Source organism: Aplysia californica, unplaced genomic scaffold, assembly GCF_000002075.1.
Source record: "Aplysia californica isolate F4 #8 unplaced genomic scaffold, AplCal3.0 scaffold00459, whole genome shotgun sequence".
Taxonomy (NCBI): domain Eukaryota; kingdom Metazoa; phylum Mollusca; class Gastropoda; order Aplysiida; family Aplysiidae; genus Aplysia; species Aplysia californica.
In genome coordinates, this window is record NW_004797729.1 from 320,835 (window position 1) to 323,875 (window position 3,041).

The following is a 3,041-nucleotide window of genomic DNA, read 5'->3' on the forward strand; positions in this document are numbered from 1 at the left end:
ACCGCACATAGGCCTACCCACCCACCCATTAAACCTTATGGATCTCCTGTCAAGCGGCAACGAGTAGGCTATGGTGGATAGCTAATAAAAAAAATAAAAAATAAAAACGCGACTGGTTCAAACCCCGCACGACACACCGTGTTTCGATGACATCGCAACATTCCATTCATAACCATGTGCTTTCATAGTCGAATTGTACAAGGGGAGCTAAGTAAGTTTGTCTGCCTACAAAGAAAAAACAACTAAAATTTTTAAAAACATTTGCTGCGCTTCGAAGTGACGATGGGTACCCATATAGCCTTTTGCTTCGAATTTTACATTGTACAAAGGGAATTAAGTGTTCCAGCCTACAAAGAAAACAATTCGCTGCGCTTCGAAGCGGTGGTGGGTACCCATATAGCCTATGCTTCGAATTTCTCATGGCGCAAAGGGAACTAAGTATGCTAGCATACAAAAAAAAAACATTCGCCGCGCATCGAAGTGGTAGTAGGTACCCATATTGCCTTGAGCTTTGAATTTTATAGATTTGGGCAAAGGGAGCTCAGTCTGCAATGTACGCAAAATCACTCGCTGCGCTTTGAAGCGATGGTCTATTGAGTTGTTAATGGCATGATGAGAGCCTTTTTAGAGGCATGTTTTACAACTCCTTCTGTGGCCCCTCTTATATCTCTGTTCCATAATCATCAACTTGAATGCAATGTTGAATTTACCACAGTGAAATTAGATATTTTATTATTCTTGAATTTTATGACGCGTTGAGAAAAATTAAAAGAAATCCATTATGGAAAAAAATCACGCAGCATTCGAATGGCTCTGCCACACTTCGAATAGCTGTGAATAGCGCAAAAATCATGAATGTCGAATAGTGAAATCGAATGGGCACAGCTCTAGTTTGCGGTGCTGAAAATTGAGACAAGTAGACTCCAACTCCATCATTCTTATAAAAATGGTGGTTCTTTTGAGGTAAAGGAAAGTGTTTTTCAACCCATTTTCTTCTCGAAGTAGACTAGAATAAAGGTAGCATGTTAAAAGTATTCTCATGTTGATTTCTGTTTTGCTCACAGGTCTTCCAAAATATGGTCATGAGTCACATGGAGGTTGTTCAGGCCCAGTTCTAATGACATTCATCTAATTTGGTTTTATTGCACATGAAGCATTTCTGCAATGAAGTTAATATCCTATGGAGCTCTGGCCTTCATGGCCTACCTGCTTGCAGCAGGTTTTCATGGTGAGCACTGTATTGTCTATTTAACCATTATTTGCTTGAATTTAAGGAGCAAGCAATTACTCCATTTTATTGCTTGTTGTTGATATTGTCACGCTTAAATGGAAAATTAATGAAAGAGCCTTTGTTTAGCTATTTTCTTTATTTATATGTTATGATAAGTTTTTTTAAAACTTCAATTTTCTTTTGTTGATAAAGAGATTTTATTTGGGAATACCAGTGGAGTGAAAAATTGTTTTATTACACGGGTGAGTAAATTATATGTACATATCATGTATGTGTATTTTAATGGGGGGAGGGGTGGGGGAGTGTTTAGTTGTTGTCTGACATATTTCTCAGCTGGCATTTTGAGGTTGCCACTGAAATTTTTATCCTGTATCTCGACCGTTTTCATCTTTGTCTTTGCTGTTCCTGAAACCTTGTTACGATTGTTCCACTGTGCTTTTGTTGTTGTTGAACAATCAGATGAACAATTGAAAAACTTTTTTGAAAAAATGTTTTGTGTGCAGGTTCCCGCTCTGACTCTCCTTTGGAGGAGCTGATGGAGGTCAAATTTCACCGCACGTTGTTTGACTACAAGATGTACGCTGCCATCACACTGGAGCGACTGGATGTGCCAGAGCACACTGTAGAGGCCAACTTGACGATCAATGTGCACAGCAGCAGTGACAGCTGCCCGATCAAGAAGGTCAAAATGTCAGTACAACAGTAGCGACAAAGAGTCAATTGTACTTGTCCTACAACAGCTTTTTATAATTGTTTAATTTGTTCTAAACTTCACCTGAAACTAACATTTTTGTGCTTCTCTGTTTCCTCACTAGATTTCGTAATTAATCAACTGTTTTTTCTTCAACATTTGTTTCATCATTCTTGTATTGACTATGATGATGCTATGAGCATAGATGTACATGAACAGGCCACCGAAAGAAAAAGGTTATGGATTTTGATCTACATGAGCTGTTTGACTGGAAATGCTTACTTACTTACTTACTACCCATTACGCCATCTGGCGTTTAGAGCAGCAACAAAGGATCTCCAGCTCTGTCTGTTTTGGGCCATCTTAGTCAGTGTTCCCCACGAATGATTCCAGGACTTCATTTCAGACTCTACTGTGCGTCTACAGGTCACTTTGGGTCTGCCCCTTTTGCGACGTCCTTCGGGTGTCCAGTGGAGGGCAGTCTTCACAATAGAGTCTGGCTGTCTTTTCAGAACATGTCCAATCCATCTCCACCTTCTCCTTTTTATTATGGTTGTCATGTCCTCTTGCCTACATTTACATAACAACTCTGCGTTGGATATCTTGTGGGGCCAGAAGATTCCGAGTATTTGGCGTAAGCTGGTTGTATGAAAGGAAGATAGCTTGGCACGGTCATGATCAGTCATCCTCCAGCATTCAGCGCCATATAGGAGTGTGGATAGTACACAGCTGTTATATAGCTTTAACTTGGTTTGTATACTAAACTGTCCTGACTTCCAGATGTTGATCATGCTTCTGACTGGAAATGCATTGACGGTTTACCTGCACTTTCAAAACAGACAACGAATCTATCAAAACATGCACATCAACAGAATTTTACTTATCTCAGTGAGTTTATTGAAATGCTCATAAACTTGTGGTCACATTCTAAAAGTGGCCCCACTTCACCGTATGCCTTTGTTCTGCAATGAGTTCCATTGTATGGTAATCAGTCCACAAACTAACATCTACCAGTGACCCCATTAGGGTGAGCAGGGCATATAATGCAGTGTCTTTGGCCTTTAAAAGTACTGATATTTGTTTACTTTCACCTCTTTTTTTTTGGTGGTGGGAAAAAGA

At 39.8% G+C, this 3,041-nt stretch overlaps 1 protein-coding gene across 2 annotated transcripts in view; it reads left to right on the plus strand.

Annotated features, from left to right (window-relative positions):
• LOC101845864 (post-GPI attachment to proteins factor 6) overlaps window positions 1-3,041 on the plus strand; it is a 27,253-nt gene that overhangs the window by 5,458 nt on the left and 18,754 nt on the right. For both annotated transcript variants that reach the window (XM_005105224.3, XM_005105223.3), the window contains exons 2-3: window positions 1,065-1,228; window positions 1,735-1,921. In XM_005105224.3, coding sequence (XP_005105281.1) covers window positions 1,165-1,228; window positions 1,735-1,921 — 251 coding nt within the window. In that variant the 5' untranslated portion in view covers window positions 1,065-1,164. The remainder of the gene's footprint in view (window positions 1-1,064; window positions 1,229-1,734; window positions 1,922-3,041) is intronic.